Source organism: Eptesicus fuscus, chromosome 6, assembly GCF_027574615.1.
Source record: "Eptesicus fuscus isolate TK198812 chromosome 6, DD_ASM_mEF_20220401, whole genome shotgun sequence".
Lineage (NCBI taxonomy): Eukaryota > Metazoa > Chordata > Mammalia > Chiroptera > Vespertilionidae > Eptesicus > Eptesicus fuscus.
In genome coordinates, this window is record NC_072478.1 from 3,199,434 (window position 1) to 3,214,409 (window position 14,976).

At 52.2% G+C, this 14,976-nt stretch overlaps 1 protein-coding gene across 1 annotated transcript; it reads left to right on the forward strand.

Moving 5' to 3' along the window:
- Positions 1–73: 73 nt before the first annotated feature.
- On the forward strand, positions 74–9,010 carry LOC129149545 (uncharacterized). Its single transcript, XM_054718302.1, has 3 exons — positions 74–183; positions 481–750; positions 8,581–9,010. Exons 1-3 carry the CDS (start codon positions 74–76, stop codon positions 9,008–9,010), a joined length of 810 nt encoding a protein of 269 aa, XP_054574277.1.
- Positions 9,011–14,976: the final 5,966 nt, after the last annotated feature.

Here is a 14,976-nt window from a genome sequence, read left to right on the forward strand (position 1 = left end):
AGCAGGATCATCGGGTTCCATTCTTGTAAAGCAAAGCATGGGAGGCATGGGCCTCCGTGCGTGACTTACGGCCATGGAGAGAAACGAGAAAGGTCCCTGCTCGCTGGCTTCTCACATTGGTTGCTGGAGGGAGGAGCAGAAGGGTGCGCCCCGGGTCACGGTCATGGGAGATAAACAGGAACGGTGCGTGAGAAACGGTTTAGCCATACAGTCAGCACGTGTGGCCCCCTCACGTGGCCTGTTTAAGAGCAGGCCGACACGTCCATGTGTCCACTGCTGCCACGGACCCTGCCCTCGCCCAGGCCCATCCTCGCCCCCTGGGGGTCCGCTGGAACCTTCTTTCTCATTTCTGTCTCCCACGCTTGCCTTCCCATGACCGTCCTTTGCCCAGCAGCCAGCGATTCTTTGAGAAGGTGAGTCAGACCTTGATCCTCTTCTGTTTTTCCCTTCGTCTCACTGAACTAGGATCTGGCCCTGCAGCTTCTTCAACCTGTGTCGCAGCTTCTTCAACCCGTGTCACAGCTTCTTCAACCCGTGTCGCAGCTTCTTCAACCCGTGTCACAGCTTCTTCAACCCGTGTCGCAGCTTCTTCAACCCGTGTCGCAGCTTCTTCAACCCGTGTCGCAGCTTCTTCAACCCGTGTCGCAGCTTCTTCAACCCGTGTCACAGCTTCTTCGACCCGTGTCGCAGCTTCTTCAACCCGTGTCCACACACTCCAGCCACACCGACCCTGGGCCTCGCCGTCCGCAGGTACCCCGGATGCCATCCTGCCAGCAGCTTTCCTACCTGCCGCCCTTGCCGGCCTCGCCTCCAGACCTCTGCTCAAATGTCACCTCTCCCAGAGGATTTCCCTGAGAACGTCTCTGTCACTCTACGACGCAGTCCTGCCTTTATTTTTCTTCATAGCATCTCTCCCCCTGACATCGGCCTGGAGAGCAGGCCCGTGAGGTGCAGACTGCGGGGCGCGTGGCTCTCAGTAGGCGTGCAAACCTTTGCCGAGCGAGGGGTGAGTGAGAAAAGGAAGGAGATGTTTGGGAAGGTAGCACCCAAGTTTGGACAATGCCGGGCTCAGGCGCTTCTTTATCATTTTCTCTATCGCTCAAGTAGCAGAACTCTTAAACCTTCTCCTATTGACAAACCATAGGATCTGCTTTGTGTTTCTTAGAGTCTGTGATAGCTTAGAGGAGGAGGAGCTCGGAGGAAAAGTGAAGTTTTTGCCCCTCCTCTTCATCTCAGAAATGCAGGGTTATTTCTCCCCTCTGTGGCTCTCCTTTCCCCAGGAGCCTCAGGACGGAACGGAGCCATGTCTCTGTCTCCGTACTTTCTGGACGTGGGCAGGAGCCGTGTATCTAGACACAGGCTCCCACACCAAGTACCCGTGCCCGTGTCTGACTGTGGCCGCAGTGGAGATGAATGTGCCTTGTCCGTGCCGAATAGTGAACTGCTCATGCTTGTGTCATACTTAGGGAGACGTGGGCTGCATTTCCATGTAGTTTGTAGTGCGTGAAAAGCAAGATGGATTACTGGGTGACTAGAGGGATGGAATGACATGGAATAAAACAAGGTAGTAAGATATTAGCGGTAGAATTAAAGTAGATAGGCCTTCATCGTAAAATTTTTCCAGCTTATAAGTATTTAAAAAGCTTTATAATAGTATTTTTGAAAAAGTAAATAACAAATACAATAGGATTTAAATAGTATAATATTCAAAACTACTTATTTCTCTTTGATGAGAGGAGAAAAAGGAAGTCAGCTACTTTGACGTAAGCATTAATAGTGTTCTTAGACATATGTAAATACTTTGGCCCACTTATTGTCTTTCTTAGGGTTTGAGATTGTATGAACCTCATTTGTTTGACTGGAAAAACTCTGTGTTTGCACACGGGGCAGTCTGTTTTCCTCCAGCATCCTTGGTCCGTTCAGCATGTGCAGAAGGAGCGAGGAGAGTGAGGTCTTCTGCGTTCATCAGGGCTTTCAAAGGCTCACTGAACGCCTGCTCGGAGGTGGGCCTGAGAGCTGGGCGGGAGCTGCTTGGCACTAACAAGGCTTTCTCAGGGGAAGAATGGAATGGCTGCAGGGCCCAAACCTAGAGTACTGTTGTGTGTCCCTTCCATGTTCTCTTTGTTTTTCATGTGATAAATGGGCAGAAAAATGTGTCTCAGTGCTAAGGACTGTTGCGTCTAAAAACACATACATTCCCTTCAGTGAGCACACTGCATACATAGGGGCCCCCTCCCCCTGGTTTCCTCCCCGCACCCCCACCTACCTGACCCTCTCTCTCCACCTCCTCAGGATCTTCACCCTCTTCTCTCTTTCCCTCCCTCCCTCCCTCCCTCCTTCCTTCTGGGCCTCTCCCTCCTCCTCCTCTCCTCTTCCTGCCTCTCCCTTGGTCCCCTCCCTCCCTCCTGCAGGAGCTGCCGGAAAGGCCTGGCCAGCCCTTCGTGCAGGCTCATTTCTCCCTCTAATGAGATTACCCTGAGGTAGAATTTAGAGGGATATTAGATTCTACAGTCCAGATAGATAAGCTATTCATTTTTCATCGTTGGTTAGTTTCTCTCTCTCTCTCTCTCTCTCTCTCTCTCTCTCTCTCTCTCTCTCTGCTGTTAGGTCTCTGTCTGCTTTGAAAAGAGATCTGTTTAAGTTTCCCGAGATGCATGGAGTTTTGATCAGGCTCGCCTTTCATTGCCGTAGCTTTTGCTTCTGTTCTTAGCCCCTGCGGACGGCGCATTCACACAGGGACCGTTCTCTGTGGCATCACTCCCCTCTGGGCCAGTTCAGTGCTGTCTCCTGCGTAGCCGCTGAAGACCCTGCCCTGAGTTCTGTGTCGTCCGATAGTGACATTGTTATTCCTCTTTTAAATTTTTACCTGGCATTTTCTTGTTATTTTGTTTATTTTTTAGTTTTTAATTACCTTATTTACAATAATGTTTTCTTATTTTTCTCCTTTTTTTAAATCAATATGACTGACTCTTTTAATGGCATTGACATTCAGCGTATTGACATATATTTGATTTCTTTTCCTTAAATGTTCTCTTCTTTCCATCATGTCTTGCAGTTTATTGTATTTCTTAGCCGGTCCAAGCTACTCTTCTCCGTTCCCCTTCCCGCGTAAGCACCTCTCTTCTGCTCAAGGTCAGACGCGTCTCTCTGCTGTTCCTTACAAGGTGCCTGGCCTGTGTGTTCTCCTTCGAACGGAAACACAAGCGGAGCTGTGCCGACCCACAGAGGACAGGGTCCGGGAGGCCCGGCAGCCCCTGCTCTCCTCCCCGCCCCCCCCTTTACGGAGGGATAATTGGTGACAGATGTAAGTGTGCGGTGGGAAGACGTGGTGTAGGTGCATGTTGTGAAGGACACGCCAGCTTCGCTTTCCCCGCCAGAGCCTCCCTCCGCTCACGGTCACTCACCCCCATGAGGTGGCCCGTCAGCAGCGCTCCCCTGGGCTTCCCGCGCCCCCACCCCCCGGAGGAGTTGATGCTTTCAGGCCTCCATCTCTCCACCCCAGGCCCCCTGCCACCGTCCGCAGCCTCTGGGTTTGGCTGAGAAACATGCTTTCATTCTAAACTCATTACACTTTCATTCCTAAATGTTCTATTCAGTATTTTAAATCACACGCCCAGTCTACCACCATCTGTTTAGGCTTAAATGTACACTTCTGCCGTGTGTGCACCCTGCTCACAGGCTCTGTCCACCTTGTCACAGACCCAGCAGCTGCCTCCCTGGGCACCTGCCTGCAGCGTTACCTCCTCTTTCACGGCATCCTGACAGGTCGCTGCTTCTTGGTGTGGCCCTGGGTGCAGACCTCGGAGTGTCAGTGATCCCATGAGTGAGGGGAAGTGAAGCCTGACTTCCTGGGAACCAGAGTCTAGCCCGCAGAGAGCCCCCTATTCCTCCTGCGCCCGCACTTCCTCACCCTCAGACACGGGGAGTCAGTCTGTCAGTCACAGCCCCTGTGCTTCGGGGGACAAAGAACCCCACAGGGGCCAGGTCCACCTTGGGTGCGTGGGGCGCACAGGCCTTTGAGGCCTGCCCCAGCACTCACCACGCGTGAACTTGGGCTGGAGGGTCTGGGATTGGCTTTCAGACTCGTGCCCGCCCGTGTCGGAAGGGCGCAGTGTCTCCTCTGCCCGACCTTTCAGACCCGGATCCCTGCGTACACCAGAGGCCAGCGCCTGAGCTGTGGGCTCAGGATGGACACGCATTCCAACTGGGAATGGCGGGGTTCACAAGGCATTCGCCTTTGATCACTCTCTTCCCAGATGCCTCTTAGGACCGATTTCTAGATTTTAAAAATTAATTTTGCAAATCACTAGAATGCTTTTAACGTTAGAAGGTGCATAGAAACAGATGCAGGTAGGACTTGGCCGTATGCAATCTATGGATTATGGTGCGACTTATTTTTATTGACTTTCCAAATCCTTCTGGTAGCCACTGCCCTACCTGTGACTCAGCTCATGGCATGTCAGCGTGACAAATGGCGCGGTCAGGAGTATTGTCTCTTGCTAGTTAACAAAAAATCTAATATGGCTCACATGAAAAAAGCAATCTATTGGCTAGTGTATCTATCTTAGGCTAAGCCCACTTTGGCGGGGGGAGAAGCAGAGGTGAAGTGAAAATTGGCAGGTCAGTTATGTCAAACAGGCGTGGACACGTGGAACAGACTGACAGCTGCCCGAGGGGGCGGGCGGGGAGGGTGTCTGGTGGAAAGAAGGTAAAGGGGATTAGCCAGAGAACATATGTGCATGGCACAGACACAGACACAGACCACAGAGGGGGATGGCCAGAGGGAAGGGGGGGCTGGGTGGAGGTGGGCAAAGCGGGGTGGCTGGGGGCACGTGGACATCTGTCATAGTGTCCACAATGAAGTTTACAATATGCCATCAGTGCTGGTTTCTGCCTCGCTTCTATCCTTTATTGGCAAAACTGTTGTTTTCTCCGGATTGTCAGATGGCTGCCAACCATTTCTGGGGACACTGATCCCCTGGACCTCAGGCAGAGGTGGTCCTTCCATGAGCTCTCTGGGGAGAGAGGCGGCCTGCCCTCCCAGAGGTCCCAGCAAGCCTCCCCTACGTTTTACCGTCCCTGTCTGCATCCGGTACCAGACTGGACAAAAATCGGTCCTGGTAGGCTTCCCGTAAGTGACCCAGGTGACATGATGTTAGCATAAGGACACGGCAGGTCCACCGGCCGTCTTGTCACGGTCACCACAGAGTTCCACCTGGCTAGATGCCGCGGTCAGTTCTCAGACTGAACGGACATTAAAAACACTGAAAAGAGGCCTAAAACAGGCTCTGGAACTTTCCTTCCCCTGGTGAATGCCCCACTGCTTCCCTCTGCAGCATCTTGCTGGAGGCATAGCATTACAGCACAAATTGTAGCCACTTACTAAATGAAGTAACACATTCTCACAGGCCTCTGCTTTCCTCCCCTCCCCTTGAGCCCCAGCGTCCCAGCCACCGAGACTGCCGCTGCCCACGCTTACGGGCCAGATCCGAGAACGCGCTCCTGCCTGGCCTCCCCCCTTCTCGCTGGCCTTGTGCAGGGTGCATGTCTCCTCCTCGAAACCATTTCCTCCCGAGTTCCCGGCCCCACGCTCCCCTGGGCGTCCTCCTGTTCCCACGCATTTTCTTTCCAGCCCCGCAGGGGCATGGGTTCCTCTCTCGTTACGTTCTCTCTCTGGCCAATGCCATCTGTCCCTGAGTCTTAAACTCTGATTTACACCCAACATCCCTAACTGTGCACCTCTGCTGAGGTCTGGGCCTCAGTCAGTGCCGAGCTGAGCAGCGTGCTCCCCCGAGGACAGAACTGGTCCGCTTCCCCGTCTTCCAGCTCCGCCCCCAAAGCCCAGGCCACGCAGCTGCCTGGAGCCTCCGCTGGCCTCTGGCCTTCAGACCCGCAGGTCACTCAGGTGACAGCTCAGGTCGGCCTCCTCTGCAGCGTGGCCAGCGGCCTTCTGTTAGCTCAAGCACCGCTCACCTCCAACCTGGATCAGGCGGTCCCCGCGATTTTCCCACATTCTCACCAGAGTGACCTTACAACTCTGACTGTCAGGCCCCAGGAGGGCCAGTGCCTTCAGTGACTCTCTGACGCTGAGAAGAGGAGATTCAAGCTCAACGAAGTCCTCCTGAATCTGGCCCCAGCCTCCTTCCCCATCCTCGTTTCCTGCTACTTCTCGCTTCTTAACTTCCTCCTTTTCTGCCCCTTCTCCTTCTTCTCGTCTTATGTCCCCTCCCCGACCCGCTTCTTCCTCCCTCCCTCCTCCTCTTTGTCTTCCGTCAGTATTAAGTGGTTTGTAGTTCTTTGAAGATGACCGGGTAGTTACACAGGCCTAGACCATCGGAGACACCTTGCCCACCTTGCCCACCATCGAACCCTTATCCATCCTACCAAGCCAGCCCACACACCGTTCCTGCCAGTTTTCCCAAACCCAGGTCCCTGCTCCTTTCCTTGTCTGCCTTTGTCACGTGCCCCTTCTTTCTCACCTTCAACACTGTCGAGTTACAGGGTTTGGGTGCTGTGGCTCTCATTAGATTACACGTTTCTTAAAGGCATCCATCTGTTTTGATCATTTCTTAGCCTCTATTACCGCGTTAGCATAGAGGTCAGTGTTTGCTGAGCTGGCGTAACTGAGAGCACACCACACATGGGACAGTTTTCCTGGAGAGACTGTGAGTGTTTCTAGAAATGACACCACGCCTCTTAGTGCCCCTCCTGTGCACTGTGCCTCCCTGTGCGGCTTCCTAGGAGCCCAAGTCATCTTCGCCGTCAGTTCGGCGTAGGAGGGCACCAGCAAGGCTCCGTTGAGGATCACCAAGAGAGGGCATCTGTTATTTCCTGCTGAAAAATCCTTAAAAATTTTCCATTTGGAAAAATCACTTCTATTTTCTCATGGGAGTGGCAGCAGAGGCGGTGCCATCTGGAACATTAGTAGCTGAAACAAGACATTCGATTACATGGCTCCCGTGGAATCTAAGTTTCGGATTCCTGAGTCATCTATTTCTGCAGCTACAAATTCATAGCACATATAGAGATAGACTATTCAATAATGACTCAGGCATTCATTCTGATTGCTACCAGAAAGGGCTCCGCTAAGTTTAGCTTTTAAAAACATATGCAGGGGCTGTGGAAAGTGAACCCCGAGGATTCACCTCATCTGCTTTTACAGTCAGGGCAAAGCAAAAATTAATTGCTGTAGACCTTGTCTCCATCCTTCTGTTCTTCTTTTCTGTCATCTTCCTCAAACTTTTAAAACTTAAGAGAAATTGAATATGGTCATGGAAATTTAGCTTTTCAAAAATGAATAAGAATTTTTATCACATTAATTTTTCTGCCCCTTTAAAGTTTTGTTTATGATGGGAAAGACATAAAATTGACCCCTATGGAACTATTCCTGCCTTACTTCTAAGTCATAGCAGTTGGCATATTTTTTTTTTAATTGGGGTGAAATTCCCAGGGCATTCGCACATTCACGGTGCTGCGTGACCACCCTTCCCGTGTGGTCCCAAACCGAGTGTCCGGCCAGAAGGAGCCCGAACACAATAGGCTGTTACCCTCCATCCCCCCGTGCCCGTATGCTGGTGACTGCCAGCCTGCTTCCTGTTCCTGTGTGTTTACCTATGGCAGACATTCCCCACACACGGAGCCTCATGCTGTGTGGCCTTCTGTGTCCGGCTTCTGTCGCTGAGAATAGTGTTTTTGAGGTCCCTCCCTGTTGTAGCATGCTTCAGCTCCTCGTGCCTTTTTCATGGCCGAATAATATTCCCTTGTGTGCATGTACCACAAGGCGTTTATCCATCCTTGTTTGGGTCACGCCCATCGTCTGGCTATTGTGAGTAGTGTTGTTATGAACGTTCGTGCAGAGTAATTATTTGAGTTCCTGCTTTCAGTGGGTTGTTGCATTCTTGACAAGCAGATAAGCAAGTCTCCTGAACTTGAGGAAGCTGTTTGCAAACGTGACTGAGTGTAGACAGTTTTCATCGCTGTGACTGCAGCACTCCAGAATAAATTTGAATTCAGATCAATGGCCGAATAGCAAAGGTTTCCACCAACATTTTATACAAACAGAAATGTCTAAAGACCGGGAAACCGCTAACGGCGGGCGTTTCCTGTGGCTCAGCGCGGGAGGCTGCCGGGCTGGCTCTGGATGCTTGCTTGAAGGGCCTGCCTCCCGGACTTCTCTGCTCTGTGGGAACCTCCTCCCTGAGATCTGGCGTCGGGGAGAGGAGGCTCTGCTGTCATAAAGAGAAGAGGGTGACTGCGAGGGCAGGAGTGAGTCCCCGGCCTGGAGCGACTCCCACCCGAGTCTCAGGAGGCTCACGCCCCGCCGCCACCGGACCGCGTGGGTGCTGTCGGGAGTGACTCGTGACTCTTTACAGTTCGTTATCTTTACTTAAAACGAGCCCCGCTGACGGTTTACAATAAACACGTGTAGCCTAGGACCTTGCCCCCTAACGCTGATAGTGCCGCGTCAAGATTAACCCGTTTGTGATGCACATGCTGGGCGGGCTTTCAGAGACGGCGCTGACTTCGCTGGAGCAGGCCAGCGGGGAGAGCGTTCATGCTGGTTTTGTATTTTTTTTTAAGGGTTGAGCCTACTCACTGGGTGCAAGGAAAAGAGGAAACACCAAGGAGCAGCAAGTGCCCTCACCGTGCCCGCTCCGTCTTGGCAGGATGCTCCCAGGCATCGAGGATAGTGGACGGGAGAGACGTGGCCGGTGAGGGTGCAGTGACAGTGAGCCTCCAGCCTTCTGGCCATGGATCCTGCTCCGGAGAATGGGAGAACGCCCGAGGCGAGGCGCTTGCTGTGTCCTCTGAGCAGCAGGACACCTGCTCATGGTCTCCCGGGACCGGCCGCATCCTGCCTCAGCGGTCCCTCCTGGCTGCTGTGGGCGGGGGTGTGTGCGTGGGGGGGTGGGGGGCTGCTCCTGGCCGCCTGCCTTCTCTGGGCTCTGCAGTCACTGCAGAGGGAACCCCACCTCTCTCAAGACTCCGCCTTTACGAGTCAGGCTGCTAACCCTGTTGGCTTCGTTGGGAAACGAAGCTGAGAGGCGTTGGGACCAGAATGTTCTTGCTGTGGGACCAGCAATCCCCTGAACAAAGTCGTTACTTTCTCGAGCGTTTGTGAACTCGTTTTATATTTGTTTTCCTGTTCTTATCTCCCAAAGTGAAATAATTATAAAAGAATTATTGTTTTTCCCTTAGCTGCTGTAATTTTTATGATTGTCAAGGAAAACCACTGGACCTAGCATAATTGACGGTGTGGATTAAAACACAGTAACCTCCCGATCAAAGGGCAAGTGCGCATGAATATTTCCCTTTGAGCGGATGCCAAGAAGGCGGAAGGTTCAAGCCCTCACAGGGATGAAGCCATTCAGCTCTTGATGAGATAAAGAGGCTGCACCAGATCTTAGCTATTGTAGGTTGTGCTGCTATGAACATAGGGGTGCATATATCCTTTCTGATTGGTGTTTCTAGTTTCTTGGGATATATTCCTAGAAGTGGGATTACTGGGTCAAATGGCAGTTCCATTTTTAACTTTTTGAGGAAACTCCATACTGTTCTCCACAGTGGCTGCATCAGTCTGCATTCCCATCAGCAGTGCATGAGGGTTCCTTTTTCTCCGCATCCTCGCCAGCACTTGTCATTCATTGATTTGTTGATGGTAGCCATTCTGACAGGTGTGATGGTACCTCATTGTCATTTTGATTTGCATCTCTGATGAGCAGTGACTGTGAGCACTTTTCCATCTGTACCAGTATGTCCATTTTGGAGAAGTGTCTATTGGGGTTTTTTTGCCCATTGTTTAATTGGATTGTTTATCTTCCTTTTGTTAAGATGTATCAGTTCCCTATAAATTTTGGAGATTAAACCCTTATCGGATGTATCATTGGCAAATATGTTCTCCCATGCAGTGGGCTCTGTTGTTGTTTTGTTGATGGTTTCTTTTGCTGTGCAGAAGCTCTTTATTTTGATGTAATTCCATTTGTTTATTTTCTCCTAAATTTCCATTGCCCTAGGAGCTGAGTCCATGACCATGTTGCTATGAAAGATGTCTGAGAATTTGCTGCCAATGGATCTAAGTGCCCATCAGCAGATGAGTGGGTTAAAAACTGTGGCACATCTACACAATGGAATACTATGCAGCTGTAAAAAAGAAGGAACTCTTACCATTTGCAATAGCATGGATGGACCTGGAGGGCATTATGCTAAGCAAAATAAGCCAGTCAGAGAAAGACAAATATCACATGATCTCACTCACATGCAGAATCTAATGAACAACATAAACCGATGAACAAAAATAGACCCAGAGACATAGAAGCCTCGAACAGACTATCAAACCTCAGAGGGAAGGCAGGGGAGGGTGGAGGGGGGGTGAGGAGATCAACCAATGAACTTGTATGTGTATATGCATCACCCATGGCCACAGACAGTGGGTGGTGAAGGCTTGGGGGGCAGGGGGTGGGGGAGGGCAATGGGGGAAAAAGGGACCTAGGTAATACTTCCAACAATAGAGATTTACTGAAAACAACAAAGAGGCTGCACCAAAGCCAGCAGGAGGGGCTGTGGGCCTGAGGCAAGTGCAGAAGCAGCGTCCAGCCCTGCGGGCGCCTGGGACCCTGGAGCAGCAGCAACAAGGAAACCGAGGCGGGTGTCCCATGGGTGACCGGCAGCTGGGGCCGCCTGCGATTTGCTTAGTGTCTCAGGTCACTTGTGGGGTCAGCTGGGGAAGGCGCCTCTGTCGGCCTGCCCAGTACCTGTCCGAGGTTTTAGTTCGGGCGTCCTGCTCTTCCATACCCTGGACATGTGCCTTGAGGCTAGTTTGACATCCTGGGCCCGAGAGGAGACTGGGAGAGCTGGCAGGTGCTCCGTGGGAGAGCACTCGGCCTCTCCTCCCTGCGGCCTCTCCTCTCCTTCCCTTCGTCATCGTTGTCCCCACGACCCCGCCGGTCAGAGGCCTCTTCCTGCTCCCGTGCTTTATCGATGACACTGCAACCACTTCCACTGCCCAGACCCTCACGGAGCTGGATCTGAGACATGCGTGGGGAGCTGCAGAGGCCCCTGATGGGCGAGGCAGTCACCGTTTCAGAGACTTTGCAACTTGGTGAATGATCGTCATGCAGAGCAAAGGTGGTGCCCAGAGAGTGATCCAGATTGCAGAAGCAGGGCCCGGGGTCACGTCTGGGTGGGAAGATGGAGAGAAGCTGATGGCCTGGCCACGGCGTGGAGAGCGTCCCCGAAGAAGGCGCAGAGCAGGACTCTGCTGAGCCCCTCTGTCCTCAGCCCAGGCGGAGCTCGAGCCCCAGCTGTGAGGTGGCGATTCCGTGCACGTTACACATTTTGAAACAGAGGATTTGAAACGGAAGTCCTTTGCCCACCATCCCAGCTGGCCAGCGGATTGGAAGGCGGGAGTCCCGAGCTCACAGCTCTTGCCCACCACGCGGAGCGGTGCTGCCTTTGGTGTCGGGAAGGAAAGAACGCCCTCGAAGGAAAGGCACGTGTCCTGTCAGGAGGCCCCGGTGGGACCGGGACGGGGAGGCGAGAGGAAGCTGTAGGAGATGGGGTTGGGAACGTGAGCCAGACTGTTTACAAGGACCCCGAGTGCCGGGAGCGGGCGCTGATCCGGTGCCAGGAGAGGGGCTCTGGTTAGGGAGCTCCAGGCCACAGTCACAGAGGTGTGAGCAGGCCGAGGAGGTGAGGGCTGGAGGAGAGCGAATGCAAGGCACGTCTGGGGATAGAATCAACATGACTGGACGATGCTGGAATGTGAGGCTGAAGGAGAGAGAAGAGTTCGAAGCGACTGGCTGTGATGAGTATGAGGCTGTGAAATGAAGGGATTCCCGTTGCCTGTGAGCCATAGAAGGATCTCTTCTCGGGGAGAGAGCTGCTAAACTGGTTCAGGATCCGCTGAACTTCTGGCTCTGAGAGATGACTGAGGGAGTAACAGCTCACAAACAGAAGGAGCCTGAGCCCTGGGCGGGGCTGGGGGGTGGGGGTGGAGATGCAGGTTTAGAGTCATCTCCATGGGGACGATGATGGGGTTCTCAGAAGGGAGGAGCCTGGGAAGCAGTGTGGTCAGAGGCGGTGACCACCAACCTATCGCAAACCCAGCAGACACTGAGTCTCAATGATTCGTCTTCCCATACGTCCCACAGGAGGATCCTCCATGCTCACCATGTCAGCCGCTCGCTAAAATCACACGTTTCAGATATGACCTCTGCCTCCCTAGCCTACGTCATCTCTGAGCCTCATCTTCTGCTCTCTGCTTTCATAAAAATGTATTTGTATTTATGTTAATTCTCACCTGAGGATATTTTTTTTCCATTGATTTCTAGAGAGGGAGTGGAAGGGAGACAGGAGGGAGAGGGGGAGAACGAGAGGGGGTAGGGAGAGAGAGAGAGAGAGAGAGAGAGAGAGAGAGAGAGAGAGAGAGACATAGATTGGTTGCCTCCCACATGCACCTCAACTGGGGCCGGGGAACCTGAAACCAAGGTATGTGTCCTTGACTAGGAATCGAACCAGGCTGGTGCTCTAGCCACTGAGCCCCGCCAGCAGGGCTAATAAAATTTATGACGTCAGTGTGACAATGAATCCTCTTGAGAATAAAACATGTTTAATATATATTTAATACTGAAGTTCACTAGGGATGACTAGACATCTGTTTTGGTTTCTATCTATTAACTTAAAGCACCTTGAACTTGTTTTAGCTTCCCATTAGACTAAAGGCTTGACTTTTTATTTTTACTCACTGAGAGTGATGAACAAACTGTGGTGTAGAAATGATACAAAAGGGAATGTTAGGGAACCATGGTAAAAATATCATAAGGATAATAAAAACATAGTTTACATAGTTTTTTGTTTTTCCTTTGTCTTCTTTTAAACATGCTATTCTTTTAAATATTAGGACTCACTGATGTGTTTTAAAAAACTCAACTCTGTACAAGCCCATTGAACATATACTTTGGAAGTGCTGCTTTATATTTAAAGAGGAGTGGTTGCTTTATACATGTATTTAACACTAGAGGCCCAGTGCACAGATTTGTGCACCGGTGGGGTCCCTCAACCTGGCCTGCACCCTCTTGCAATCTGGGACCCCTCAGGGGATGTCAGACTGCTGGTTTTAGCCCGATCCCCACAGGCTAGGCTGAGGGACCCCACTGCACTGGGCCTCTAGTATGCATATAAGATCTTTGTTTAATCTCTTCCTGCCCTTCCCTTCCCCCCCTTCCCTCTGAGATTCATCAGCCTGTTCCAGGTTTCCATGCCTGTTCATTGAGCATCTGCCTCCTGGTGGTCAGTATGCATCATAGCTACTGGTTGTACGGTCGGATGGTCAAACAGTCAAATGGTCGCTTAGGCTTTTATGTATATAGATTGCTAGCTTGGCGCGTTTATGCATTTGTTGGCAGATCCTTAATTATCATATAGGGCCATGGTCAGCAAACTGCAGCTCATGAGCCACATGCGGCTCTTTGGCCCCTTGAGTGTGGCTCTTCCACAAAATACCACGGCCTGGGCGAGTCTGTTTTGAAGAAGTGGCATTAGAAGAAGTTTAAGTTTAAAAAATTTGGCTCTCAAAAGAAATTTCAATCGTTGTACTGTTGATATTTGGCTCTGTTGACTAATGAGTTTGCCGACCACTGATATAGGGGAAGACAGGATTCTGGGGCTTAAAACAACAGAAACACCAAACAGCTTCAGTGTCATCTCTTGGGGTCCCTCCTCCCCCTGAGTATGGCTCACATTTCTGGACCCACGCCCCCCTCACCACTGCTGTGCCCCACCCCCCATGTCCTCTGCAGCTTCAGCCACTCCTTTGGCTTGCTTGGCTTGTTGCCAGACCCTCCCAGCCTCTCCTGCTCCCACAGTGAGCCTCTTTCTGAACAGCCTTTAAGTTGGCTCTTGTGGTTGGAATGCAGGTTCTCTTTTTATGTAGGACTGGAGGCCCAGTGCACGAAATTCATGCACGGGTAGGTCTCTAGTGGCTGCCAGCTGCCAGCTGTCAGCTGGGGCCTCCCTTTGTTCCGCACTGCCCCCTGGTGGTCATTGCGTGTCATAGCGAGCCATCGAACTCCTGGTTGATCGAACTCTGGAGGGGACACTTTGCATATTGGGCTTTTATGTATATAGACTAGGATCCCAGTGCACAAATTTGTGCACCTTGAAAGGAACTGTGGGCCACGAGGCTGCAGTAGGCACAAGGGCAGGTCTTGGCCCATCCTCCATGCCCCTGCCCAGGGACTCCTGCCACGACCCCCTGGTCCCCTGTGTGCTGGCAGCCCCACTCCCGCTGCTGCCGCTCCCACACGCTGATGGCGCTGGCCCTGTTCGCACCCGCTGGCGCCGTCAGTGAGTGTGAGTGGCGGCTGCTGCCCCAATCGCCCCTCAGGAGCAGGGGGAGGTGGAGAAGCCCTCAGGGGTGATCAGGGTTGGCAGCCACCGCTCACACCCACTGATAGCGCTGAGTGATTAGGACTGGTGCTGGATACCAACAGCGGGTGCGAGCACTGGGTGGGACTGCAGCGTGTGGGAGCAAAGAAATTGCAGTAACCACCTGACGCTTGCCCCCATAACAGCAACTGGCACCCTGCCTTGGTCTGGTGCCTCCGCTCACCTGCTCCACCATCCTGCCACGGCCAACACCCGCCATGTTCCGCACATGCCCCCTGGGGGTCAGCGCATGTCATAGCGACCGGTTGTTTGGTTGTTTGGTTGGTTGTTCAGTTGTTCGGTTGCTCTGGTTGTTCCACCGTTCGGTCTATTTGCATATTATCTTTTATTATATAGGATTCCCACAGATTCCGCTTGTGACCAGCGTTCTCTGGGCTGGCTCTCAGCTGCTCCATTCCAGCCTCCAAGCTGGCCCCGATTCCCAAGGACCCCCACAAGGAACTAATTCCCTTCATGTAGGGGATGGACAAAGATCTTTTTCTACCCGTCTTGGGTTCTCTACAAAGAAGACAAAAGGCAGATCAACAAGAG